This window comes from Chaetodon trifascialis, chromosome 7 (assembly GCF_039877785.1).
Source record: "Chaetodon trifascialis isolate fChaTrf1 chromosome 7, fChaTrf1.hap1, whole genome shotgun sequence".
NCBI lineage: Eukaryota > Metazoa > Chordata > Actinopteri > Chaetodontiformes > Chaetodontidae > Chaetodon > Chaetodon trifascialis.
Genome location: NC_092062.1, coordinates 1,970,055 through 1,997,291, shown reverse-complemented (window position 1 = coordinate 1,997,291; position 27,237 = coordinate 1,970,055). Strand labels below are relative to the sequence as shown.

The 27,237-nt window shown below is 40.3% G+C and overlaps 1 protein-coding gene across 2 annotated transcripts in view; it reads left to right on the top strand.

Annotated features, from left to right (window-relative positions):
- Positions 1 to 27,237, top strand: part of tgfb2 (transforming growth factor, beta 2) — a 121,803-nt gene that overhangs the window by 49,171 nt on the left and 45,395 nt on the right. For both annotated transcript variants that reach the window (XM_070966547.1, XM_070966548.1), the window contains exon 2: positions 25,453 to 25,616. In XM_070966547.1, coding sequence (XP_070822648.1) covers positions 25,453 to 25,616 — 164 coding nt within the window. The remainder of the gene's footprint in view (positions 1 to 25,452; positions 25,617 to 27,237) is intronic.

Genomic DNA, 27,237 nt, shown 5'->3' with positions numbered 1-27,237 from the left:
TGGTGGAGGTGGGGCCAGCATGATAATGCACGGCCCCATGTTGCAAGGATCTGTACACAATTCCTGGACGCTGAAAATATCCCAGTTCTTGCATGGCCAGCATACTCACCAGACATGTCACCCATTGAGCATGTTTGGGATGCTCTGGATTGGCGTATACGACAGCGTGTTCCAGTTCCTGCCAATATCCAGCAACTTCGCACAGCCATTGAAGAGGAGTGGACCAACATTCCACAGGCCACAATCAACAACCTGAGCAACTCTATAAGAAGGAGATGTGTTGCACTGTGTGAGGCAAATGGTGCACATTTCAGAGTGGCTTTTTATTGTGGCCAGCGTAAGGCACATCTGTGCTATATTCATGCTGTCTAATCAGCATCTTGATATGCCACATCTGTGAGGTAGGATGGATTATCTCGGCAAAAAAGTGCTCACTAATACAGATTTAGACAGATTTGTGAACAGTATTTGGAGAAATGTATCTTTTGTGTAGAGAAAAAATGTTTTAGATCTTTGAGTTCAGCTCATGAAATGGAGTGTTGCGTTTATATTTTTGTTCAGTGTAGGTTGTTTGTGCACTAACAGGACCTCTTCCATCAAGATTGTTTGCTGTTATTCTTCAGATGCATTACCACCACCATCTGGACTGAAGAAGAGCTGACCTTTATCTGCATGTATCATGGGAAAGGAACAAAAGCATATTTGTGATGTGGCTAACAGACCCTCAGAAGGTGTATATGAAAGCATACAAGATCTAAATGTGATATGAGTGATATGAGAATGAAAAGTGTGAATGGGCTTTAAAATACAGCCTTTAAGAACAGAACCAACTGTATGTCTGATTTTATATATGCCACAGTATTACTTTCTTCTCTTTCTGTTATTGTCATCTTTCTCTTTTTGTAAATTATTTGGAAACACTTTTCACTCTAAATTAGCTTAGTCTCTTGTACCCTCCTCTTCCCCTGTGCATGTCTTACAGAAGTGAGAAATACTCAAAAGTAGGTCAAATACTTTTCCCTCAAGTCAGTCCTAGCGTTCAGCCCAGCAGACCAATATGTAGTCCCTGTTTCCATTTTCAAATGGTAAAAGTGATTCTTAGGTAGTAAACAGTTGCATGTGGTAATAAATCTGAGTTTGGGAAATAGCACCATGCCAACACCGAAAAATAAACAAAACAAAAAAACAGACGAGCTCCTTCTCAATACAGCTTAATGTTATGTTTTATTAAATGTACATGTTTTTCAGTATAGGTCTCCATGGTAACTGAAATGTTCAAAATATTACACAGAACACCTAATAATATCACCATATGTCTGTGAGGAGAAAGAGATGATTATGATGATGATGATGTATGCGCCAGAACCCACCACCAGTGCTGAGGAGACACATGTGCACATGTGGATTTCTTCATGCCAGTACATCTGCTAAAACAGTCACAGCTGAATTCCAAACAGCTCAGGATCACAGCACAATTATTTCACAGCAAATGCTTTCATTTATATATTCCCACACATTGAAGATGTTATTGTTCATCTCATGGATGAACGATATGGCTGCCACCTGTTTTGGTCATGAAAGAGGACCAAAACCCTTTCATGGCCTAGAATTAGTAAAAAGAGCTGTGTGGTGTATTGAGGTTGCCTAAATCCACAATAATGGTCTCCAAATGAAATAGTTTTTGCTCAAATTGTTTCTTCCTGTCTTGAAGTTCAGATGTTTGCCCGCTGCAGGTGTCTCAACCCAGGCCAAGACAATAATAACTCTTTCATGTTGCAACCTCCAACTCCCTGACAGTGTGTAAAGTAGCCCTGTAAAGTTGAGGCCAGCGACAGCTGAATCATTACATCTTTTCTCCAAAACCACAGAGTCCAACTCAGTGTGGAAAGACTAGAGAGTTCAGTCAGCTGCAACCACAACTCAGTAAGTGTATTTGTGGTCACTTGAGGTCAAGAGGCTGCTGGGAGGGGCAGTCCTGCCATGCTGTTGCATATTTTGTGACAACCAGGAATCAAAATGTGACCTAAACCCCATTGTGATTTTAGTAATAAAACTGTTGTATCACTAAATTTAGTTTCGAGATTGTTTTAGATGAAAGTCTATGTTTTGCTTTTGAATACGTGTTCTATTTATGAAAATAATGCCACCTGAAAAAAAACTGAACAAAGGTCATGGAATGCTCCGAAAACATATTTTTGGAACATTCCAGAGGTAAACAGGTTCATTGGTAACTGGTGTGTATCGTAATTTGATATGCAAGGGACATCATCAATAGGCTCAGTCATTCACCCGTAAGATGGGGCGAGGTTCACTACTTAGGATTAGGATATTACTACATGGGTGTTGGTTTGCAAATGATTGCTTTATGTTACATTTTGTGGTAGAATTTGGTAATGCAATATCCCCTGACAATTTTTGGAAGGTCATGACGACCTGATACCTTTGCAATAACAGGATACCTCTTAATACATGTCCTACCAATAATTCTGGTCATGGATAAATAACAGGAAAGTATTGAGTCATGGTAATCTGCCATAACAACACCATGTATGGAAATATGGGCTGAGGTGAACTAATGTGAGCCATTGTAAATGATTCTGGCCAGGAATCATGCCAAATTAAGCAGGTATCGGTCACGTCAACACAGAAGCCCCATGTGGGTGTATGCATGTTTCCAATAGTATATTGACAAATGTAAGACAAGATATGGTAGGACTTTGCTGTTGAACATCTGTATGTGTAAGGTCCCACTTTGGCTGTCTCTGCGGCACCTTGTCGTCAGTGTCATTTTTCTCTACAACACTTTCACACAGTGTCCCAACTTTTTGGGGATCTGGGTTGTACAGTACCTGAATTAAATCATGAAGTTTGGCTATGTGACTATATAAAATAAAAATCAGTTTTTGCAATTGACAGCACATTTTTCATATATGTCACCCCTACTTGCTCTCATATTGCTATCTTCCTAAACAAACAAAAATCTGAAAGTTTTCCTGCTTATATCATGTAAAATGTTCACATTCTGGTCACTTTATTAGGTACACCTTGTGAGTATTTTTGCCTTCAGAACTGCCTTAATTCTTCGTGGCATACTTTCAACAAGGTGTTGGAAACATTCCTCTGAGATTTTGGTCCATATTGACATGATAGTATCTTGCAGTTGCTACAGATTTGTCAGCTGCATAGCCATGATGCGAATCTCCCGTTCCACTACATCCCAAAGGTGCTCTATTGGATTGAGATCTGGATGACTGTGGAGGTCATTGGAGTACAGTGAACTCATTGTCATGTTCAAGAAACCAATTTGGGATGATTTGAGCTTTGTGACATGGTGCATTATCATGCTGGAAGTAGCCATCAGAAGATGGGTACACTGTGGTCATAAAGAGATGGACATGGTCAGCAACAATACTCAGGTAGGCTGTGGCATTTAAATGATGCTCAATTGGTACTAAGGGGCCCAAAGTGTGCCAAGAATACCTTGTGGGAATTGTAGCCTCAGTTTCCTGTTCTTTGTTGACAGAAGTGGCACCTGGTGTGATCTTCTGCTGCTGTAGCCCATCTGCTTCAATGTTTGAAGTGTTGTGCGTTCAGAGATGGTGTTCGGCATACCTTGGTTGTAACGAGTGGTTATTTACGAGTAGTTATTGACCTCTGACATCAACCTCTGACATCATCCACACAACAGCCGTTCACTGAATATTTTCTCTTTTTTTGGACCATTCTCTGAAAAAATGAAAATCCCAGTAGATCTATTACTAATCTTAGTAGTAGATTGATGCTTGGTTTGAACTTCAGCAAGTTGTCTTACCCCTAAATGCATTGAGTTACTGTCATGTGATGATTACCTATCTGTGTTAACAAGCAATTTTTGCCCATTGCTTGAACACTATTGACACATGCTTAGACCAAAGTAACAAAACTAGTTGTTGTTACTTTAGCTCAAACACAGTGTAACCATACCCCTAAACAAAAGTGCTGCTTTGTACTTTAGTTGCAATTATGCAACACACTTGCTCCAGCACACTACCCACTGTTTCATACATAAGACACTTTGTTCATAAATGAAATCTCAAGGTAGCATTGGGAAAACACATCCATTCAAAATACCAAAGCTGTCATAATACGCCGAATTATGACACGGCTGGATTATTATGTGGCTGCATAAGTAGCCTTGTGGTTCCCTTTTAACGTGCAGCTGATTGGCCGATAAAAAGAATAGCCAAAGAACGCCAGTATGCTAATTTGCTGTTGAATCACCACACCACCAACTAGGACCGAGAATTTCCTCTAGGACAACCCAAATTCAAATACAAAGTTTATGGTTTCAAGGCCCCCAATATTGTTATTTGAAACATTGAGTGGCTTTTTCATGATTTCAACTTCCATATTCTGCAAAAAAAAAAAAGAAAATCACTAATTTTTCTTTGCTTACACAACTTGTGTCGGGCCGACTTGTGGCTAGTTTTCTTGTGGCGGGTCACAATTGCAGATGCCACCACAGTATCATAAAATGTTCTCAACAGTCTCCTACACACTCTAAAGGACCTTAGTCATCTCGGCAGATGGAGTCGAGGTTAAGGTTGAGGTGAAAATCCAGGTATTTGTACTCGCTCACAATCTTAATGTTCAAACCCTGGATGTTCACAAGTGTAGAGTGTGGCATTTTCCTGTGGAAGTCTATCACCATTTCCTTTGCCTTGCTGGCATTCATCTGCAGATGGTTCAGTTCACATCAGTTCATGAAGTTGGTAATGACCTCCCTGTGTTCCAGTTTGTTCCCCTGTGATATATCGTCGGTGAGCTTCTGAAAGTAACAGCTGTCAGTGTTGTGTCTGAAGTCTGATGTGTAGAGGGTGAAGAGGAAGGGAGAGAGTCTGGCGACATGTCAGTTGCATGTGTAGTCAGACAGATTAGGTTACCTCCCTCTTTGTATTTTCTGACATCACTCATTATTTCTGCATCATTGGTTCAATTTAGTTCAATTTTTGCTCACAAGGTGTCGCTCTAGGTTTACCGTATGTCAAACCTTGTAAAGTAATTTCTTCATGTCTCTTCTGTGACATTTTCACACATTTATCACCCTGATCAAAATCAATACCAGGAAAATGTTTCAGTTTGCCCACATCTTTTTTTCATCTCAAATTTTGCAAACCTTCAGTTTGTTTCCATCACTGGCAGCAATGATCAAGTTGTGTTTCCCTTGTGTAAACACAATGTTCAGCTGGATCCATCCATCCATTATCTATACCGCCTATCCCTTTCGGGGTTGCAGGGGGCTGGAACCTATCCCAGCTACAATGGGCGAGACGCGGGGTACACCCTGAACGGGTCGCCAGCCAATTGCAGGGCCACATGCAAGGACAAACAAACATTCACACTCACACTCACACCTACGGACAATTTAGAGTCATCAATTAACCTAATGAGCATGTTTTTGGTCTGTGGGAGGAAGCTGGAGTACCCGGAGAGAATCCACGCATGCACGGGAAGAACATGCAAACTTCACACAGAGAGGCCCCGCCTGACCCGGGGATCGAACCGGCAACCTTCTTGCTGTGAGGCACGCGCACTACCTGCTGCGCCACTGTGCAGCAGTTTTGATATCCATCTGATCTGAAATCAGGTTTTCCTGTGCTAATCTTTGCATCAACACACTGATACTGGGCGGGATAGCAGATGGAAAGAATGTCTCCGTAATTCACCCTTCTATCAATTGTATTCTTTAGTTAAATATTGTACCCTGTATTTGTTAGATCAATCAACATTGTTCTTAATTGTATATATACCCATCTACCCCCACTACTTTCTTACCCTCAGCAAGTTGGTTAGGGTGTGTCATTTTCTGCAGCAATGTTGTCATCCATTACATTAACACATTCCCTCAAGTTAGATGATGTTACAGCTTTCCTGAATGTTGGGATATGTTACACAGTAATCTATAACCATAATATATGTTGTCAGTACCCAATCATCACTCACCTTGACAGATACATCTTCTCTTACAGTTTTTTGCCGATTGCTTGAACACTATTGACACATGCTTAGACCAAAGTAACAAAACTAGTTTTTGTTACTTTAGCTCAAACACAGTGTAACCATACCCCTAAACAAAAGTGCTGCTTTGTACTTTAGTTGCAATTCTGCAACACTGTTTTATTTTCTCTTTTTCTGCATGTACTGTACTGTAAAGTATAGTACTGTAATGCACAGTATTGAGTTGATGTAATTTTTAACCTTACAGTAATTCTAATACAGTATTTTTCATTTTTGGTTGTTGTGAAAACCTTTGTTGGAGAAAAACATGACAAAAACTGTGTAACAAACAGTGTTGCATTTAGCTTCACAGAATGCTCTGAGAAACTGAATAAAAACAGTGAAAATGAAAGACTGCTGTGTTTTATATATAGTACACTAGTGTGTTGCTGCTAATCTGAAAGTGTATTTGTATGATGGAAGTGTGTATCATTTTGTCATCAGTGACATTTTGTTAGGTTGTTTGTTAGGTTTTAATATCAGAGTTTCAGTTTGACATAGATGTGAATGCTTTATTTCCCAGTGTTGTGTCTTTGTTTGCTTGTGTGTAGAGTTTTGACACACTGAGCTAAGTTTTGCAAAAAGTTTTAGGGACCTGTTCAAGGTATACAACGCCTCTCGCCCATTGACGGCTGGGATAGGCTCCAGCCCCCCTGCAACCCCGAAAAGGGATAGTTGGTGTAGAAAATGGATGGATGGATGGATGGATGGATGGATGGATGGATGGATGGTACTGATTTTGCTCAAAATATCCTTGTTGATATATCGCCAGTGTGTCTGCTGCCTGTTGTTGTTATCCTGTGTTATTATAGTAGACACAACAAAGGTTGTTTTTCTCTTTTTTGCCAACAGAAGTAGCAGGGATGGATTACAAAATTAAGTACTTTTGGGATACAACTCCTGCATTACAATTACTAATTTATTTTTAATTAATTCAAGAATATACAAACATTTAAAGTATGTGAGAGGTGTGAGAATCAGTAGCTCAGTATCTCTAGGGTTTATTATGAAACTTCTACACTAAAAGATAGTATTTCTTGGTTTAATATGGTACTTTTGTACAATAGCACTATTAGGTGCAGAATGAATCTATACCAGCAATAGCTGTGTGCAAAGACAATCTATAGTAGGAAGCACAAACCTAGATATTTCAAGTTTTATTCAAAGAAGTATTGAAAAAAAATTGTATGAGCAACCTTCTATTGCACACTGCAATGATTGTGTGAGCTGAATAATGTTATGATCTCACTCCTGGAAAAAAAAAATTGTAAACAAATCAGTTCATCTTGTACATCTGTTGTTTTTTTGTTTTTTTTTAATCTGTGGTAATGTCAGGTGACAGGTGACAGAAACTTTGCTCTAATGACCTGCACTGCACAGGCTAGACTATTGTCTCTCTGAAGTCTCATGCCCTGTAGAATTCACCCTAAAAAATGTCAATAGGCTGTCGGGTGATATTTGTCTGCAAAGAATGAACACAATATTCACAAGACCATTTCGCTCCGACGACCATGGTGTTTTTTCCCAGTTTATTTTCAGTATCCTGAAGTGTGTTTTTGAACTTTGGTGTAAATTCACACAAGCTTGTGCCTCTTCCTAAACTTCATTTAAAAGAGACTGACCTGTGTGAATTTCACCGCAGCATAGCGACTCCACTTCTGTTTCTATCGGAAATCACATTTACTGCAGTAGCCAGAAGTTGTTCTCGGCACGGTGTGGCACTGCATCACTATCCTCATCAACTGTGAGTGCTTGACTTGTGGTGGCCTTGTCCTCCTCCAGACATAATTCCTCTGCAATGTACTCTGGCTCATGTATTTGTATTCCCAAATGTCTGATTCCAACATAACACTATTGAAGGAGAAATTTGCCTCTTTTTACAAGTGAGACATTTTGATTTCATTTTATTTCTTCTAAAAGCAGGGGTCTCAGATTTCCTTCCAGAGCACATCCAGAATGATGAACAGTTTAATGTTTGATAATTCTATTTATTAGACATGACTCCAGTTAGAAAATAAGAATGACCACGCTAATCAAAGGTTTCAATTTGATGAATACTATTTCCCATGTGCAGTGCAGCCTCATGCTGTTTTACATTGAATTTTATATGGAAGAGTCCAGCACTCATAGTGGTACAAACTGTCATTACAGAGCGGAGGAGGTCCACAAAGCCAGTGGTTTCTGCTGACAAAGCCACTAGTCATAGAGTATGGTTTGGGCAGGAGTGAGCAGCCAAGCACAGTACTCTCAGCTCTCTCCCCTCAGGAAAGCCTGCATTTGATGGATCCTAACATAGGTTTCCTATGAACTCCAAGGTCTTTCAGTCAGGAAGATATTCAGGGTTTTATTATTTGAAATAGATTGGTAAGTGACAGATGTGCTTGCTTTGCTCACAGCTCACTATTCAAACTGTTCTTGTGGGATTTCTGCCCATCACAGTTTTTTCCAATTGCTAAAACACAATTTTGCAAACTAGACTGGTTTTATCAAAATACTTAACACAGTTCACAAAACAACACACCCAAACTGCAAAATACCTCATATATCCTGTAAAATGAAGCACTGCAACCAAAACTACATGTAACATTATCAAAATCAAACTTTTGCACTAAATGGCACACACTTCATTCATATAACCAGATTTTTGTTTAACCAACTAAACACTGTTGGGCATATTGAAAAGCACTCTCATCTTTAGTATGCTTCGCCATAATACTAAAATAGTTCAAATTGTAGATTTGTTCACATGCACATAAATATTTGCAGATACACAAGCATGCTGTTGAAACATTTATTATTTTTTTTATTTTTCACCAAACAAATCAGTGCAACATATGCACAGCAGATATATTTACATTGGAGTGGACAAAAATATGCTCGCAAAAAACAGTAAACTGAAAAAGAAAATTGCAGAAAACATGTGCAGAAAAAAATATATATTAAAAAAAGAAGCAAGAAAAATAATTATGCAGCATCTTGCCACACAGCTGGGTCTGGCAACAACGCCTCTTCCACACCAGAGGCAATATCTTCCCTTGCCAGACATCGAGGGAAGAAGCATCTTGAATGCCTTATCCATCTCTAAATTGCACCCACATCAATTTCATCACATGCCTCTTCCATAGCCTGCACAAGAGGCATGCGCACAAAGGGCTGCCGGTCGTATACCTTCCAACGCCATGCCGACAAGAACTCTTCTATGGGGTTCAGAAATGGTGAGTATGGTGGGAGGTATTGCATGAGAAATCGTGAGTGGTCAGCAAACCAGTTTTGGACTGGGGCTCCACAATGAAAGCTCACGTTGTCCCATGCTACAACTTACCGGTTTCTTTGATGGTCTGCATCATTCATATGCCCTGGTGGTATGAGAATGTTGTGGAGTCTGTCCAGAAATGTGAGAATTGGGCTGTGTTGGCATGATGGTGGAGGACACCACGTGTATTGGAGATGGCAGCGCACATTGTGATGTTCCCACCACGTTGACCAGGAACATCTATAATGGCTCTCTAGCCAATGACATTTCTTCCCCTTCTTCTGGTCTTTGTAAGTTTGAACCCAGCCTCATCTATAAAGATGAAGTCATGTGGGATTGCATGAGCATCCATTTCCAGTACTCCCTGAAAACAAATAACAAAAATCAGTCAGTATGGTGTTATCCAGTACACAGGGAAACAATGTTTGTGTGTGGTGTACTGCAGTCAATATTGTACTTACATCCACATATGCTCGTGTGCGATCTTTGTTTCTTTGAGAGTTTCTCTCAAAAGGCACCTTATAAAGTTGTTACATTTTGATTTGGTTTCGCTTGAGAATGCGAGCCAATGTGGACAGACTGACTCGTTGAATGTTGTTGAACATGGTGTTGTCTTGGATGATGTGGCTTTGAATTTCTCGTAATCTGATTCCATTATTTACCAAAACCAAGTTTACAATGGCAGCTTCCTGTACCCTGGTGAACATTTCTTGCATCTCTCAGTCCTTTATAAAAGCAAAACAAACAAACAAACAAACAAAAAAAGGGCTTGGGCAATGCAGCCTTAAGATATTTCCCCCACAGTAGAGTAAAATGTATAGGAAACTTGTACAGTTAGTGTATGATATCAGCCGTTCATAAAGTAAAAGGTGTCACCTAACTGATACACTATGACATGGGGTGTACTACATAGTGTAAAAGAGGTTTTGGTTACATGCCTGTACTCCAATCTAAATGTCCGGATGACAGAGGCGACAGTAAAACAGCTCAAGTTAGGCTGCACTCTCTGTCCAGCCTCTCGCATTGTCAGCCCATGGTTGATGACATGATCAACTAAGGTTGCACTGATTTCATTTGAAAGGTGTTGTTTTCTTTGGCCATGAACTCCTCTACCAGCTCTACCCCTACCTCTCACTCTTTCTCCTCCTCTCATTCTCACCCTCCCTCCTCCTCTTCCTCTCTCTGCAACATCTTCCATTGTTGTTGTGAAAAAGAAAAAAATAATAGCACTCTAATAGCGCTCTTATCGCTGAAGTCCTTGATTTGAGGTGCCAGAGCTGTAAATAATACACTGAAATGGCATATCAGTGTGTTCAGAATTTCATTGCCTATTCAAAGTGTCAAACAAACAAGACAGACAAAAATACCTCTGCTTTACACTGTGATCAGCCAGGTGTGTGGAGGTTTGAAGGGAGGTTCTTCCTCCACTTCCTTCTCCAACATCTGGAGAATCATCATGCAACTTCACCTTTTTCTTGACTTCACTTCATCCATGGAAAGACAGGTGAACAGGTAAGCAGTCTTGGACTCATTATTCTCTATCAACTTAGAGTCCGATAAGTCTACCCCACCTGCTGTTGTTGCTTTACAAAATCATACTTCAGCCCACCCAGTTGCAGTGTTCCCTCTGCACTGTACCACATCAATGATCTCCAACAAAAGCATATTTACTGACATCACATTCACTGCCTCCAAACTAGTTTGCCTTCACACACCCAGTCTCTCAGATATTAACCACATAGCACTCACAATAGCAATCAACCTTTCACATTGCTAATATGTGTCCACACATACGGGACTTTAAAATAAGGAAGAGCTCCAGCAGGAGTTTTGTCCTCCCTGCCATAGCAGCCATACATAAACTTCCTTGCTGACTCCATTGCGAGCTGGGATACTAGAAGGAACACGGAAGGTTTACATGAAGATTTATGTCTTAATTATTCTTTTTAGTTTTAGTTTTTTGTTTTGTTTTGTACTGGTTGTGAAAACAAATCTCCCACTGGGACAATGAATATCTAAATTCAGTTAAATACTGAAAAGCAAAAACTTACTATTGAGTATCAAAATATGGGTATGGCCTTGAAGAAAGCAGATATCAGTTCAAGCCAAGGACAGGGCTCTATTTGTGAATTCCATGAGGACTAGTGAATGTGTGTGTGCTTGTATGGGAGTGCGTGTCAGCCATTCACAGCATGTGTCTGCATGGCTTCATCTCAATGTCCAGTGTTGTGCTACAGTACAGTGGACCCATTCATGAGGCTCGGCTGCAGTTTGTGTAAACAGTTTGCCTTCAGCTGGTCCTCCAGGAGCTGAAAGTGTGACTTTCTCTGTTGACAAATGGGAAGGAAATGAGAAAGAGCATCGTTAGTTTTGGCTAATCTGCCTCAGCTGCTCACACTGCGTACTGTTTTATGTTAGCCACTGCAGCACCCAAAAGAGCAGAGAGATTAAATATGTTGATGTGTTCTTGTTTGATCAAAGAATTGCTTTCAAATTCATTTAAGTCATAAGCTTCTCATACAGTAGACAGTGTAATTTTTGATCAGATTTTATGCTGAAGACCCTGCATCTCCCTGTGCTGATTTGTATAAGGTGGATCACTGATCCACCTTAAACTTTCTGTTTCACCTATGGCAACAATTGAAATTGCTTGTAAGGCAAGGCAAGGCAAATTTATTTGTATAGCACAATTCATACACTAGGCAATTCAAAGTGCTTAAAATCATAGATTTCAAAGAAAGAAAGTGATTAGAAGAGAATAGAAAAATAAAAATAAAATACAATTAAAGGAAAATTAAAAACAGTACCCAGTAAAAGACAATAATTTAGCATTTAGAATGATTAAAACCATTGAGCAAATACATTTACTTTAAGTAAAAGCTGTAGCAAATAATAATGTTTTCAACCCTGATTTAAATGAGCTGACAGTTGGTGCAGACCTCAGGTGTGCAGGGAGAATGTTCCACAGGTGAGGAGCATAATAACTGAAAGCTGCTTCACTTTGTTTGGTTCTCATTCTGTGAACATACAATAGACCTGTCCCTGATGACCTGAGAGGTCTGGATACTTCATATGGAGTTAATAAATCTAGAATATATTTTGGTCCTAGACCATTTAATGCTTTATAGACCAACAGTAAGATTTTAAAGTCTATTCTTTGACTCACAGGAAGCCAATGTAGTGATCTGAGGACTGGTGTGATATGGTCCATTTTTCTGTTGTTTGTAAGGACTCGTGCAGCAGCATTTTGAATCAGCTGTAGTTGCCTAATTGATTTTTTTGTTTAGGCCAGTAAAGACTCCATTGCAATAGTCCAACCTACTGAAAATGAATGCATGAACAAGTTTTTCCATGTCTTCTTTGGACAGACATCCCTTGATTCTGGTTATATTTTTCAGGTGGTAGTAAGCTGATTTGGTAATCAGCTTTAAATGGTTGTTAAATTTCAGGTCAGAATCAATAATTACACCAAGATTTCTGGCTTTATCTGTTGTTGTCAGTGACATGGAGTTAAGTTGAGCACTGATCTTTGACCTTTCATTTTTTGGGCCAAAAACAATCACTTCTGTCTTATCTGCATTAAGCTGAAGAAAATTCTGGCACATCCACTCATTGATTTGATAAATACACTCACTGAAAGTAAGGGACTGTAGTCATGTGATGACACAGAAATGTAAAGTTCTGTATCATCTGCATAAGTATGATAAGAAATATTATGATGCTCCATAATCTGAGCTAGGGGCAACATGTAGATATTGAAAAGAAGTGGTCCGAGAATGGACCCTTGTGGCACCCCACACATCATATTTTTTCATTCAGACACATGCTCACCAATTGACACAAAGTAGTCTCTATCCTGTAAATAGGATTTGAACCAGTGTAGTACAGTGCCAGTAAGTCCCACCCACTTTTCCAGTCTGTCAAGAAGTATGTCATGATCAACTGTATCAAAGGCAGCACTGAGATCTAATAATACTAAGACTGAGGGTTTGGAAGCATCGTTATTCAGATGTATGTCATTTAAAACTTTGATAAATACATTCTCAGTGCTGTGGTGTGGATGAAATCCAGACTGAAATGCATTAAAAAGATTGTTCTGCATCATGAAAGCATGCGTTTGTTGAAAAACAACCCTTTCAACAATTTTTCCTAGAAAGGGAAGATTTGATATTGGCCTGTAGTTACTTATTACTAAAGCATCCAGATTAGTCTTTTTCAGGAGAGGTTTTATTACTGCAGTTTTCAAGGCCTGGGGAAACTGACTGGACTGAAGAGAATTATTTATTATCTGCAACACATCTGGAGCTATGCAATTAAAAACATTTTTAAAAAAGTTTGTTGGCAGAGTATCGAGGCAGCATGTTGTGGATTTTAACTGTGATACAATTTCTGTCAGACTTGTATGATCTAGAAGGTTAAAATGTGCTAAATTAAATGGAGAACAGGAAGGCACAGATGGACTTATCATTTTGCCTGAGTTGGAGCTGCACACTGTTTGTCTTATTGAAATTTTATCTGTAAAAAAAGGTTGCAAAATCATTTCATGACTTGTTGGATAGCAGCTCAGGAGGGACTGATGCTGTGGGGTTTGTCAGTCTATCCACAACAGAAAACAAAGTGCGGGCATTATTACAGTTTCTGTTGATAATCTCTGAGAAAAATGCTTGCCTTGCCTTCTTTAGTTCATGGTTTAGTTCACTGGTTTGACCAGTGTGGTGTTTCTCCAAGGTGACTTTTTCCTTCCTGACAAAACTTTGGTCTTAACTGGGGTGATAGAGGCAATAAAAGTCATAACCGTAGAACTGAAACTATTTACAAGGTTATCAGTTGAAGCTAAGGGTGGTGCTGGTGATGGTGTAAAAGACTGAGTGAAGACTGCACAGGTGTAATCATTAATATAACGCTTTTTGATTACCTCTGTTCCACTTTTGTTCCGAATAGCAGGTGTGGCCATTTTAAATGACACACAGTAATGATCAGAAAGAGCAACATCTGTCACCATAACCTCAGAGATATTAAGCCCTTTGGAGATAACCAAATCTAATATATGCCCTTTGTTATGTGTTGAATGTGTTATGTGCTGAGATAGGCCAAAATGATCCAGGATGTTTAAAAGTTCTTTAGCACATCCATCTTTGAGATTATCAACATGAATGTTGAAGTCATCCACTAACACAACATAGTCAAAATCAATACAAACAACAGACAGTAGATTGGCAAACTCATCAGAAAACTTTGCATTGTATTTTGGGGGCTTGTAGATGGTTACGAAGACTGAACGACAGGGAGACTTTGATTGAATGGCAACATATTCAAAAGATTCAAACTGACTGTATGAGAGTCTCTTGCTTTGAATGCTATCATTAAACAAAATGGTGACTCCACCTCCTCTCTTATGCATTCTTACTTCACTTATGAAACTGAAATTCGGAGGGGCTGACTCATTGAGAACTGCTGTGCTGTTATCTTGTCCTAACGAAGTTTCAGTTAAAAACATAAAATCAAGCTTGTGCTTGATGATAAAATCATTGATTAAGATTGATTTGCCTGCCAAAGACCTAACATTTAAAAGAGCTAAGTTAAATGTGCTAAAAAGTCCAACATCCCCATGTTTTAGAGCATACTGGGGATGACATGGAATAGATGTTAAATAGATGTTAAATTCGATGATATGATGATATGTTTCTGGAGAGATGGACCGATCTTCTCCTCCTACCTATTGAGACATGAATCAATGAAGCTTCCGGCACAATGGGCCCTGGCTTTTCCTTGGAAAAGTCAGGCATAACATTTGCCTTAAAAGCTGGACCCAGAACACATCAGTTACCAACACAACTGGAGTAGGTTCAGATCAAGCCGTGGAGGGCGTGGAGGTGGTGCCCATCGGCGCTGTGGTGGTGGAGGGGGACAGGGTGGTTGTACGGGGCAGGGTGGAATTTGGGGGGACAGGATCCCAGATGGGCGAGGAGTAAGCCTGATACCAGCACTGACAAGTTTGTTCATTTGGTCAGTAAACTCCAGCAGGGGGAAGGAGGGTGATGGGATACCCAGTGAAGATGATGAGCTAGATGGAGTTTGGGCAGTTGGAGATGGTGGCCTAGGTGGAATTTTAGTGGTTGGAGTCAGTGAATCCTCACGAGCAGTGGCCCCTGGGGGAGGACATGAGGCCTCCCCTTTTTTGCTCTGCCATCCCTCATGGTTAGAGCATACAGGCGGGGGGAGAGTTGGTTCTCCATGTTTTGGTGTTTGCTGCTTCTGTTTAGATTCCTCTTGTCTCTTGTCCTTGGGAGTGAGAACAGTGTGACGCAGGAAGAGAGATAGGTTGGAGGCAAAAAGTTTTACTCCTGACTTGTTTAGGGAAAGTCCATCTCCTTTGAAAAAATGTCTGCGGCCCCAGAAAAAGTTGAAATTGTGTTTCTGCTGTACATTCTTCCCACATCTTTAATAGCAGAATCACCAACAACCAGAGTCTCAGGGCCAGTCAGCAGCTTTCCTTGTAGCTTTCTAGCTTCTGACTTCCTGTCGGGCCTTACCCTTCTCTGTGAGTCAATGCGCAAGTTATCCAGGTTTTCAGTTGGAGATCCAGGGTCCTGCAGTAGTGGAGCAAACCGATTTTGTAACTGCACACTAGCTGGTTTGGGAGCTTTGTTACTCATCTTCCCTTTAGCTTTTATCCACGGCTGTGTCTTACTCTGCACAGATGTTGAGTAGGATGATAACGGAGGCCAGCCTGTCGCATCACAGATCTCTTGGCGCTGGGTTCTACCTGTTGGACGTCTCCCCATATCAGCTGATTTACTCTTTGTCTTTGATTGACGCTTTGCCCCGAGAGCATTCCAGGGAGGACTAATACTGGCAGATTTATTGCCCGGTACACAGCCCTTTAGTTTCAAGGGAGCTGTATCAGAGCTAATTAGCTGGATGTTAGCATTCTCCAGTCCGCTGTTTTGAGTCAGCGGCAAAGTGCTGTCATTTCCACAAAGTCCGTTCACTTCTGCGTTTATTTCCAGATGCTGGACTTTGGTTTCCAACACTGCAACCTGCTGCAGAAGTTTGTAGAGGTCATCTGTGGAGAAAGGAGGCATCTTGGTGCTAATTAGCTTTAGCTGCCAGCAGGCTTTTTCTGTTGGTAGGCCGAAGCAGGCTTTTTCTGCCAGTAGGCCAGAGCAGAGTGTATCTGTGAAATATCAGAGGTCGAAAGGGTCATCCAGAACTATTAAATATTTGTCCATAAAATATGTCTTTAGATGTCCAATTCAGCCAAGTGTATTAACAAATATAGAATTAATTTCTTTCTTTTTTGTGACAGATCCATGTACTTTAGACATCCAGACTAAATGTCTCAACACCTACTGGATGGATTTTCAGTTTGGTTCAGACATTCATGTTTCCCCCAGGATGAATTGTACTAAGTTTGTTGATCCTCTGACATTCAATCTAGCCATAATCATATCATAGCAATTCATTTGTACAGCTTAGGCTGTAGGCCACCTGTGTTTAGTGCTAACTAGCAAATGTTATCATGCTAAGACATTAAATTAAGACATTGAACATGCTCACAATGACTTACTAAACATCAGCATGTTAACATGCTGACATTTGCATTTACTTCAAAGCAATGCTGTTCATAAGTACAGTAGCATCACTAAGCTTCTGGTATGGCTTTTACAGCCATGCTAGAAGCTCCGACATCCAGACATGCATATGACCCAGATTTACTGGCATGGGACCTTTTCATATGAGACAGCTGTTACCCTGCTTCTCACGATTAGCAGAGAGTGTAGTTTGTATGCTTCACTGATAAACCACAGGATTACATCCAGTAATTACCAGACAAAAGTTAGATTTCAGAAAGAGCCTCTGGCCTATATTCAGCCATGATCTGGAGCAAGATTGTAAAGAAGGTTCAATTTATGCATGTTGACCTATTCAAGTTGACTCCCATCATCATGGGTTTGACCCACACCACTGGTAATGGTTTAGTTACTAAGCATACCGATGCCATTTGTAAGTCTGTGGACATACTTATATTCCGAGGACTATTTCACAATAGGTGTTTGCAGTTACATGACATTAAATTCAGACGGAGGGCCGGAAGTGAAAAATGCAATGGATGAGATGATGAACAATTCTTACTTGACTAGTTTAGATGAAATTATGTGAGAAAGGTGCAAACAGAAAAATCAGAACATATGTTAGATGTGACCATTATGAAGAGGAGGGATTTTTCAACTGAACTGGAAGATTTGCTGCTATTGAGGTAGTAGATATAACCAACTGCCTGCTCTTTCAGATGTCATTCTACTCTAGAAAAAAAAAGAAAGATAAGATAAGATAAGATAAGATAAGATAAGATAAGATAAGATAAGATAAGATAAGATATACCTTTATTAGTCTCACAGTGGGGAAATTTCAGGTATTACAGCAGCAAAAGTGGATAGCAAACATAGAGGGCATCAGTAAAAGGACATTAAATATCAAACCAAACAATATAAACAATATAAACAAGGAATAATGAAATATGAACAAACAATACTGATATTGCACATTGATATGACTGATATGATTGCCCATTGATATGATTGTACATTGATATGAATATGAACAATCAGTACTGACATTGCACATTGAATGATAGTGCTCCTGACTGGAGTAGTGATCGTGAATAGGTTCCTGTATTGCACATAGGAATTGATATATTGCAACCTAAGTTGAAATTCACCTGAGCAGATGTTTTCACAGTATGAACACAGTTAATGTGTATTATAGCAGACAAAAGTATGAAGGCATACAACTTTCTTGTCAGCGGTCGGTGTCAGGATCTGTCATGTCTCTGTTTTCTTTTGTTTCCTGTTTTATTTTGATAGTCTCGTTTTCCCCTGTGTTGTCTCTACATTTGCTTCCTCCCTTTGTTCTCCTTCCCGCCGTTGTGATTGGCTGTGTCCCAATTCAGGGGCTGCATCCTTCGGAGGACACATTTGAAGGCCGATTATGTCATAGCGCTGCGCGAAGGCTGTCCCAATTCGTCCAAATTCGAAGGGTCCTCCAAATGCAGCCGACAAATGCGTCCTCCTTTTCCCTGTTTTCGGAGGATGCATCGCTACTATCCTTCGCAGCCTCACATATCCCAAAATGCTTTGCGCACCGATTGTTTTTTTTAACAATAGCGTCCAACAGCACCAGCAGCACCATTATTATTGTTATTGTCGTTATTATATCGAACAATAATTTTGTCTGTTGACATAACAGAAAATATGCTTTACATGTCATTTTGTGAGCAAGGAGCAGATGGAGGAGTTTTAAATTCAGATGGTCAAAACGACCACCTGTTTACAGGAGCCAAAAACACGGCCACACTCGGATGGAGGTAACTGTTGAGGCATAAATGAATAGCCCATTTGTTCTCTATACATACTGTATTTGTATGTGAAAGTTACATAAAGGAACAAATATAATCTTTGGATCACATCAAATGAATGTTGTTTTTAGGTGGGGGTGGGAATTTTATGTCTGTTCTGATGTCACTTTTTGTGAATCTGTACATATCTGTGATAATGTGATCTTGTGTGTTTACCTTTTGTCATGCTTCACTCATGTTTAGAACAATCCTGCAGAAAATGGGATTGACAAAAAATGATTGACAGGTGCTGATGGTTTTTTTTGTTTTTTTTATGTTTGATTACGTTCTGTGTTTAGATTTAAATTGTTAATTAAAAATATTGTGTTCTAAATAGTGCTGTCAGGCGATTAAAAAAATTAATCTAATTAATTACAGGATTTGTAATTAATTAATCTAATTAATCGCATTTTAATCTCATATCTGCTAAAGGTCCCCAAATGAAGAATTTGAATTCTAGGACATTACAATTCACTGACATTCACATTACAGGTGGTGAATTCTTTTCGTCACTGTAGTTCTCGATGGTAGCTGGAAATTAGAGTCAGATGACGCTATCTGAAACCTCTTTTAGGCCCTCGTCTTCCACGATTGAAATCGGCCTGCAATCAGCAGCAACCCACTTTGCGATTGAGTTTGTCAGTTTTTCTGTCGTGGCTTTGCTCATTCGTTTTCCTAACTCAGCAAGTGTGGGTTGGCGGAGTGAGCTCACGGTAGCACTAGCGGCACTAGCAGCAACTACATGTTTAGCGTTTAAATGATAATTCAGGCTGGAGCTGCTACGGTGATAGGAAAATTCTTTTTTACACAAGGTATAAATCACTGCGTTCTTGTTAATAGTCCCATCTTTGTTCTTTTTATAAGTAAACTTGCCGTTCAAAGGTCCAAGTAGGCTTGCCTCGCTCTCCGGTGTCACATCCATGTCTGTTGTCACCCTGCTTTTGACTAGTGGCACAGGTAGGATGTGACCTGCCACTGCAGCCTACGGGTCACTCAAAGGGCCAAATTTAAAATGCTTGCGCATTGACTTGCCACTCATGATTAATTGCGTTGATTTTTATAGCGCGTTAATTTGCAGCGTAATTAATTAATCTAATTAATGTGTTAAACTGACAGCCCTAGTTCTAAATTAAAATCTTACAACCTCGTTACATTATCTATTCCATTTCTTATTTACAATATAAGTACACTTTTGAACTACTTTTCAGTGACGACACAATTAGTTTATTTTTTCTGTGATATTTACAGATATTTACAAAGATACAATATGAATATTTCTATTTACAAGTGGCCATTCTGTACAACTGTACAACTATTTACAAAAGATCAGCAGAAATGACTATTTACAGAGATTTGCAGATTTACACAGAACATATATACAGTTGAGGCTGAGCAGGAGTCCCTGGTGGTGCTGCAAGATTATTGAAGCAAACAGTTTCCTGTTCTGATAACAGTGACCATCAGGACCGCTTGGAGGCTTGATCCTCACATGGCAGCTGTTGATTGATTGCTCCAGCAGCTTTTCGAAAAGCTCTGTGTCTTGCCAGCCCTGCAAACCCCTGAGTTACTGCCGCCAGGTCTTCTGTGGTCTTGGGGAGGTAGATGACCCTGTGGCGAATGGCCACCACCTCCTCAGTAACTTGATGGACGATGCGGTGAACAGTGGAGCGAGGCATCCCAAACATCCTTGCCACCACAACTGGAGGATGTCCCACTCGCCAGCCAGAAGAGACAGACCAAGGTCTCTATTATGGCATCCCATCTGTGTCGCATCTTTCCTGGTGGAGAAGCTCCAGCAGCACCACCAGGGACTCTCTGCTCAGTCTAAAATCTTGTCTGGTGTCATGATCGTTGAAAAATAATGGCAGAACAGGAACACTGATGTTTATGCAGCAGTACATCGCCCTTGCCTGGATGGAGAAAAGAGGGTAAGAACAGGAGGATTAAACAATAGCAACTGAATTTTAGTTGATATGACAACTCTAGTGAATGTTAAAGCTTAGACCAATAATGCTTCATTTCTCCATCTATTACACTTTGGCTCCTTAATATGGTTCTGATGTTTAATAACACAACATTTTAATAGGCTATTGAATTAAGTCAGGGTTATTTACAGGGTTCATACACATTTAATTGTTCAATTCAAGCACTTTTCAGATCTTGAAAACATAGCATTAAAATTACAGCATACAGAACCCTGTATCAAGACTCATGGTTAAATGACATATATGTCAGTCCATAGTTTATATGGCAAGCGTTTGTCACTAAACGGTATCGTTTATTAACGGGTAATGTATGAACATTAATATGGGTTAAAATAGCCGGTTAATGTTACCTCCTGACGGCGCTCTCCCAGCCGGATATAAACGAGCCGCCGGTGTCGCAAAACCTCTGGCTCCATTGTCGTCTGTCTGTTATGTTTCCGTCGTCTGTTAAATTTTTGTCTTCGTACGTGTGTCTTTGCCGGGTTAGGAGGGAAGAAGTTATGACGTTGTGACCATAGACATAATATACGTAGACGCCTCATTGACTGCCGCTTCCTATTGGAGCTGACGTTCAGCGTGGCCGCCATCTTGGATGGGTCTCCTATGCGTCCCCAGTGCACTTATTTCTATGGAGGAAGGTGTATGTCCAGCTACAATTATCATCATAACTCCTCTAATTTTTACCCGATTTCCACACGGTTTGGTTTGTTACAAACGTCAGAGATGTAGTTATGATACAGGACGCTGTCACACATTAAAAACAAATGCTTTCATGCTGAAATACTGTCATTGTCTTTGTTAAAGAGCATACATGTAATATAGACATATGGTATGGCATATTAATAAATGTATAAATGAATTAATTTTAGATTTTAATAAAGAAAAGAAATAAAGCACACAACACATGCACAAAAACCAGACATCTCGCATAACCTGTTGACATGTGTATTAAACAAACTGTCGAAACGAGGAAGGTTTTTTCTTTTTGGCCAACTCATCATGTGTGTCGGCCCACAGTCCACTGCTGCTTTCAAACACACACACACACACACACACACACACACACACACACACACACACACACACACACACACACCGTCTGGCCTGACGTGTCTAAATTTAAACAACTGTTCACAGCTTTAGGATGACAAAGATTCCATAATAGCCTGGACTGAAACTGCTGATGTTTGTAAAATACACTGATTTTAATACATATACATCATATACATACATACAAAGCTCCCATATATACCTGCTCAGCACATTTTTTCCTTCTTTCTTTTTTTTAAGGCCTAGAAAAGTTAGCTTTAAAAGTCCAGGTCATTCCAGCGTCTTACACTACCCTGTTAAGCTTGTAACTGGGGCTGGGAAGCTAAATAAAATAAAATAAATAAATAAAATAGGGGCATTGTTGCGCTCTTTACGTTGACTTCGGTTGGCTCTGGTGCTAGCGGAGACCCACCCAATATGGCAGCGATGCTGGATTACGCTCCAGCACGTAATGAGGCGTCTACGTATATTATGTCTATGGTCGTGACGCAATCAGGAAATGCTCCGAAGGCTAGACCGTCCCATTTACCGATGGTTGATACGGCCGATGGAGGAGCCTCCGCGTCCTCCGTGGGCCGGGTCCTCCGTGGGCTGCGTAGGAAGGGTCCTCCGAAGGATGCAGCCCCTGAATTGGGACACAGCCACAGTCTGCCCCACCCCAATGTGCTTCACCTGTGCTACCTCCCTCCTAGTTTATTTAGTCTGTGTCTTCCCTTCCTCCTGTGCCAGATCTTCTTTGCCTTCATGTGAGAGTTCTAGCATCCTTTGTATCTGAATTCCTAGTGTGTGTTTCGACCATCTCATTGTTCTTTGACCACTCTTCTGCCTTCTGTTTTAGATACCTCTGCCTTATTGGATTGCCTGCCCGTGTACCGACCTTTGCCTGGATTAAACCTTTTGAACTATAGCAGTCTGTCGTCTGCTTTTGTGAGTCCATATTTCTGTGAGTCTGATAGTTGGGTCCAAGACCTCAGTACAAAACTGCTCTGGGATGACTATGGTCAGGTTTTTTTCAAGGGTGCATAGCTTTTATTGTTCTGTGGATTAAACGAATGACAAACTTTCAGTTTCCTGTGTTTTTCAGTCAATTTCGTGCAGTTTTCACCCTTATGAACAACAACATTTGGTGCTCAATAAAAGCTCCTTCTGGTTTCTTGGTATGATCAATCTGAGCAACTGTAAATAATGCAAAACATGGGTATTTTGAGTGTATGCTATAGTGCTTCCTATGTAGAAAATCACTTATGGCCCTCCATCTGCAGTTCACGCCACAACAAGAGTGATGTGACATCATCTGCAAACAACCCATTGTGTTGGGTGAACTGAAAATTTCAAATTGCCTGTAGGTGTGACTTTAAGTGTGAATGTGATTCTGTGTGTGTCAGCCCTGTGATCTGTCCAGAGCACCCTGCCTCTCGTCCAATGTCTGCCTGACAGGTTAAACTAGGGATAAATAGGGAGAAAGAATTCTTAGACAACATCACCATGTTGAAACACAGCAGCTGCAGGGGTATTTCACAGGTGACTCTGAGAATCTTGAGAGTTGGCTGAACAAACAGTCAGAAGCTGCATCAGACAGTAAATATTTCTGTAGGTGTCATGCTTCTGCTACAGTGTGTTTCTGCTGACTTGTCACTTACATACTACAAATCCACTCAGGATGTAACTTTTTCTCATTTAGCAAGTAAACAAGTAAATGATCACCAAATTTACTCAGTTTCCAACATACACAAACTGCTGGAATTGCCAGAACTTACTCTTTCCAATGTTAATTGAAAATAAGTGTCTATTCATTAATTCTATCAAAAATATGTGTAAAGTTGCCAAGGAAGCTTCTCAAAGTTACAATATGTCAGTAACATTCACATTTTTTCCCTGACACTTCAAACCAGCTTCATATTCTTCTGGGCCTCTGGTCCATGCATCTTAAAATCAGGTCGATAGTAAAATTCAGTAATTACAAATATATAGCCAATTGTAGAAATGTGAGCACTTTATATCACAATCCACATTCATGAGTACATCAATATTCCCAATTTAGAAGTACATAAATGTACAACTGAGATGATGAGGCTTCAGCTAGGCACAACCGTATCTTATTTATAATTCTAATAGTTTTGGAAATATATCCAGACATAGTATAGTGGTTGCACTTGCAGATTAGCACATCATAGAAGAGTGAACTGTTCACTTTCCCTTGTAGTTCATTCATTTGATCGATTTGTGTACATTGGTCAAATATAATGCTAGATGTATTTTGTGAGCAGCTAAACATATATTGGACAGTAGAAAACTGTTTTATACAGAAAACCAGACAGTCTGTCCTTTCCTTAAAAGTTCACAGTTACAAATCACAGTTAGAAGTCAGAAACAATATTACCAAAGCAATGTTCAAAAATGGCCATATTCAAATGTATTGAAAAAGTGTGTGAAAAAACTTTCTCTCTTACTCTGCCTGCTTCTGTCAGTTGGTCCCAGTCTGTGTGTCAGTTGGTTACTGCGGTTGTACACTCTCTCTAAACAAACCGCAATGTTTTGCTAATCCCAAGCTTCTGCCTTACATTACAGCCATCAATTTAAGACCTGTGGGCCTCCTAATTCACAGTGCTGTGGGACACTGTCAAACACTACTCCACCACACACATGGTTTCCAGTATTGCAATGTACATGTGTGTGTGTTCCACAGCATCTGTCAGACATGGCAATACATATGGCTGTCAGTGCTGCACGTGCCACCCTGGTCATGTGTAAGCGTCTGTCAAACACTTTCACACATGGTTCTAAGTAGTATATGAGAAGGATTGTGTTGCTGCTTCTGTGCATAACTGCTGATATACTAACAGGCTGTGTGTTATTTGGCTTTGGGTGTCAGGGTTCCACTAATCTAGCCTGTAAAAGTCTGATGCCAGTAGAAATATTCAGCATTTAAACTGATCTTTAAAGGTGTACTCCACGGTCTTTATACATGACAACTGTTTATCGGTCCCAGGGAGTACTAATCCTGTGATCATAGTTGTGTAACATGGCTCTGGAAGACCTTTGTGAAGTCTGACAAAATAACCTGATGAGTTATCTTGGTTTGGGTGACTGCACTTTTTCAACATAGCATAAGCATCAGACTGAAGGTGTGGAGTTTAAAAGATGTGGGTGTTTACCATGCAGGAACAGTCTTATTAAAATGTTATAAAGTTGCATTACGGGGAAGGGAGTGGAGTGTTTTTGGAGTTTAACCCATACTAGAATAAAAGTTATGATATTTAGGATGAAGCTCTGAAACTTCAATTTTGAGTGCAGTACTAAATTACTGGTGTAGCCCTCATCTGATAAAATTGTTGACCATGTCCTCCAAAAATGTATTTTTAGTCAAACAGTAGTATTTACACTAATGGGCAAATGTAAGATATTTATAGAGGCCTATTTAGAGGCAGAGCCCTTTTTTCTCCTTTGTTCTCTTATCTGTGGTTACAGCAGTGAGGTCCAGATCTTTCCTTACTGTCATTTTGATCAGAGACTTGATCCTCATCTCAGTGTAGTTGGAATTTGGAATTTCCCCTCGCGGGACGAATAAAGGAATACTGAATAGATCACTCCAGCTAAGATGTCAACTAAATGCCTCAATGTCAAAGCGAACCTTAAACTTGCACAGTTGTAAATATCCTCCCCTTTCTCTGGCCTCTCTCTGTCTGTCACACACATATCCTCAATCAGCCATTCTCTGGTCTTTTTTGTAGATGTCATCTCTGCTACACATTTCAACCCTTACTTCAGGCGGCTGACGTTTGATGTGTCCCCCATGGAGAAGAATGCCTCCAATTTGGTGAAGGCTGAGCTCAGGATCTTCCGTCTTCAGAACCCTGCGGCCCGAGTGTCTGAGCAGCGCATTGAACTCTACCAGGTAAACACACTTTCCTCTTGGCTGACATCATGTGCTGCCAGGGTTCCCTACAAATGATTCAAGAGTTACTTCCATACATTCTGACCATCACTGAAAGTGTTTACATGACATACTGTGTTTTGGGAACTCTAATATTACTGGTAACATGTTACTTATGTAGTGCTTTCTACTTCAGAGACCTTTATATCAAATCAAATCAAACTTTATTTACACTGAACAAAAATATAAACGCAACATTTTTGTTTTTGCTCCCATTTTTTATGAGCTGAACTCAAAGATCTAAAACATTTTTTATATACACAAAAGATTCATTTCTCTCAAATATTGTTCACAAATATGTGTAAATCTGTGTGAGTGAGCACTTCTCCTTTGCCGAGATAATCCATCCCACCTCACAGGTATGGCACAGCAAGATGCTGATTAGACATTATGATTATTGCACAGGTGTGCCTTAGGCTGGCCACAATAAAAGGCCACTCTGAAATGTGCAGTTTTGCTTTATTGGGGGGGTCTGTGGGGGTCAGAAAACCAATCAGAGCATCCCAAACATGCTCAATGGGTGACATGTCCAGTAAGTATGCTGGCCATGCAAGAACTGGGATATTTTCAGCGTCCAAGAATTGTGTGCAGATCCTTGCAACATGGGGCCGTGCATCATCATGCTGCAACATGAGGTGATGGTTGTGGATGAATGGCTCCACCGCCACCATGGGCCACTCATTCCACAACGTTGACATCAGCAAACCGCTCACCCACACAACACCATACACGCTGTCCGCCATCTGCCCTGAACAGTGAAAACCGGGATTCATCTGTGAAGAGAACACCTCTCCAACATGCCAGACGCCATCGAATGTGAGCATTTGCCCACTCAAGTCGATTACGACGACGAACTGCAGTCAGGTCAAGACCCCGATGAGGACGATGAGCATGCAGATGAGCTTCCCTGAGATGGTTTCTGACAGTTTGTGCAGAAATTCTTTGGTTATGCAAACTGATTGTTGCAGCAGCTGTCCGGGTGGCTGGTCTCAGATGATCTTGGAGGTGAACATGCTGGATGTGGAGGTCCTGGACTGGCGTGATTACACGTGGTCTGCGATTGGATGTACTGCCAAATTGTCTGAAATGCCTTTGGAGATGGCTTATGGTAGAGAAATGAACATTCAATTCACGGGCAACAGCTCTGGTGGACATTCCTGCAGTCAGCATGCCAATTGGACGCTCCCTCAAAACTTGCAACATCTGTGGCATTGTGCTGTGTGATAAAACTGAACATTTTAGAGTGGCCTTTTATTGTGGCCAGCCTAAGGCACACCTGTGCAATAATCATGCTGTCTAATCAGCATCAGGATATGTCACACCTGTGAGGTGGGATGGATTATCTTGCTCACTAACACAGATTTACACAGATTTGTCAACAATATTTTAGAGAAATGGATCTTTTGTGTATACAGAAAAAGTTTTAGATCTTTGAGCTCAGCTCATGAAAAATGGGAGCAAAAACAAAAGTGTTGCGTTTATATTTTTGTTCATTGTATGTAGCACTTTTCATACATGATAAAATGGAACACAAAGTGCTTTACAACGGTTAAAAACACTATAAAGGAAAACATTAAAAAAG